The 2,135-nt window shown below is 42.5% G+C and overlaps 1 protein-coding gene across 1 annotated transcript; it reads left to right on the top strand.

Moving 5' to 3' along the window:
• Positions 1 to 537: 537 nt before the first annotated feature.
• Positions 538 to 1,569, top strand: LOC111783314. The gene has a single exon (XM_023664236.1). The coding sequence runs from the start codon at positions 833 to 835 to the stop codon at positions 1,442 to 1,444; it is 612 nt and encodes a 203-aa protein (XP_023520004.1). The 5' UTR covers positions 538 to 832; the 3' UTR covers positions 1,445 to 1,569.
• The last annotated feature ends 566 nt before the right edge of the window (positions 1,570 to 2,135 follow it).

Here is a 2,135-nt window from a genome sequence, read left to right as displayed (position 1 = left end):
TGATCTAACTCGAGGTCAATTTGGTTGTGGGCCACACTCGAAACACCTTGATCTACACAAAAACATGCTAGAGAGAGAGATAAAATAACCCGAACACTTGCTGTTCTTGTTGATGAATTTTTTTTGAATGATTATAGATTAATTTGTGTTTGTTTATAAACTTTTAATATATCATATCTAACATTATATTGAATAAATATATATTTTTTTTAACGTATGAAAATTTTCTCTTTTGGTTGGTTACCAATTTGTATGTCAGTTGTCTTTCTTTTATTAGTGTAACTTATAAAGTTTATCCCTCTATAAAATTTAATAAAAGAAAAGAAAAATAATCCCTAAGCGCTGACTGTGCAGACCGGAAACAAGTCCGGTCCGGTCCGGGTCTGATGCGAACCGGATCTAAAAAACGTACAAATAATGACCCGTCCAAGTTTTTTTAAACCATTAACTCGTAGTACCTCTCAAAAGAAAGAGAATAAATATAAAAATATGAATAAAGTGGTCGGCGTGGGCCCACCACCTTCGAATCAAGAATCTCCACCGTACGATTAACACAATTAGGGCTGTACTATGCATACACTAATTCCCGCGTTCCACATGAATATTTCCCATCGCCATGCAATGCCATTGCCATTGCAGTTGCAGTAGCTTCGTTTCGAATACACACTCGCATCTTTTCCACACGCGATTTCACGCGCCGACACTCCCAATAAAATCTGTTCAACTTTATTCAATTTACCCCTTTCGCTCCCTCACTCTTTTCTGAGCAAAACAGAATCTGCACCGTCCACCTGAAATCCCTTTTATTTTATTTTATTTTTTTTTGTCTCCGATGAAGAAGCTCTACCGGAGAAGAGGAACGGTCCACCCATCGCCGCCGATCATCTCCGACCATCTCTCCTTTCTCCCCACTGCCATCCTCACCCTCGCGGCGGCGCTTTCACCGGAGGATCGAGAGATCTTAGCCTACCTCATCTCCTCCTTCTCCAACGACTTCACCACCGTCAACAACTTCTCCGGCCACCGCGGCAAGGCGGCCCACCAGAAACCCGCCGCCGCAAGGAGCGGTTCCGATCACCCTCCAGTTTTCTCCTGCAACTGTTTCCGGTGCTACACCAGCTACTGGGTGAGATGGGATTCCTCTCCAAATCGGCAAATCATACACGAAATCATCGACGCTTATGAAGAAACATTGGCTGAGAGCAAAGCCGGCAAGAACAGTAAGAAAGAGAGGAAGAAGAGGAACACCGGGTCCGGATCCGGGTCGGTTTCCAGTCCGGGTGATGGGAAGGGGTCCGAAGTCGCCCCGAAGGTAGAAGAGTCGAGGGTGACGGAGATGGAGGCGGCGGATGGCGGCGGAGGCGGTGAGAATGAGGCGGAGAAAGGGTCCGTGAGGTGGATTGTGAGTTACATAGGGGAAAAAATCTGGGGAGGTTGGAATTAGGTTCTTGTTCTTGTTCCTTTGATTCTGGTTCTTGTTCTTAGTTGTATATAGAATCTTATGAGTTTTCATGTACAAATTTTTTGTATTTATAAATTAGTTCACATGAACACTTAATTTCAACATAATTGTCGAGTTGGGTTAGATTATTTTTTTTAGATTATTTTTTTCCAATTAGTTCGTGAGTTCAATCAATTCAAAGCTGAGTTGAAGGGAGATAGTGTATCAAGCTATTCAGCTAACTTGATCCTCTTCCCCAGAGATTCGAGATGAGGAATATTGTCCACAATTAAGAATATAAACCCATGATCATTCCTTAAATTAATCGATGTGGGACTTTCATCATCCAACACTTCTCCTCGAACGTATTGTCCCCAATTGAGAATATAAACCCATGATCATTCCCTAAATTAACCGATGTGGGACCTTCATCATCCAACACCTCCTTCCGAACAAAGTATGCCTCCCCTTAATCGAGGCTCGATTCCTTTGGAGTCTTAGTCATTTATGACTACCTTCGAGGAGGCTCGACTCCTTTTCTTTTGGAGTCATTTGTTCGACATTTGAGAATTTACCAATCTATTGACACGACTAAGTTTAGGGCATGACTCTGATACCATGTTAGACGAACACGACTCTCCATAATGGTAAGATATTGTCCCATTTGAGTATAAGCTCTCATGGCTTTGCTTTG

Source organism: Cucurbita pepo, chromosome LG20 (genome assembly GCF_002806865.2).
Source record: "Cucurbita pepo subsp. pepo cultivar mu-cu-16 chromosome LG20, ASM280686v2, whole genome shotgun sequence".
Lineage (NCBI taxonomy): Eukaryota > Viridiplantae > Streptophyta > Magnoliopsida > Cucurbitales > Cucurbitaceae > Cucurbita > Cucurbita pepo.
Note: the sequence above shows the minus strand (reverse complement) of the source record. Positions and strands in the feature narration are given on the sequence as shown.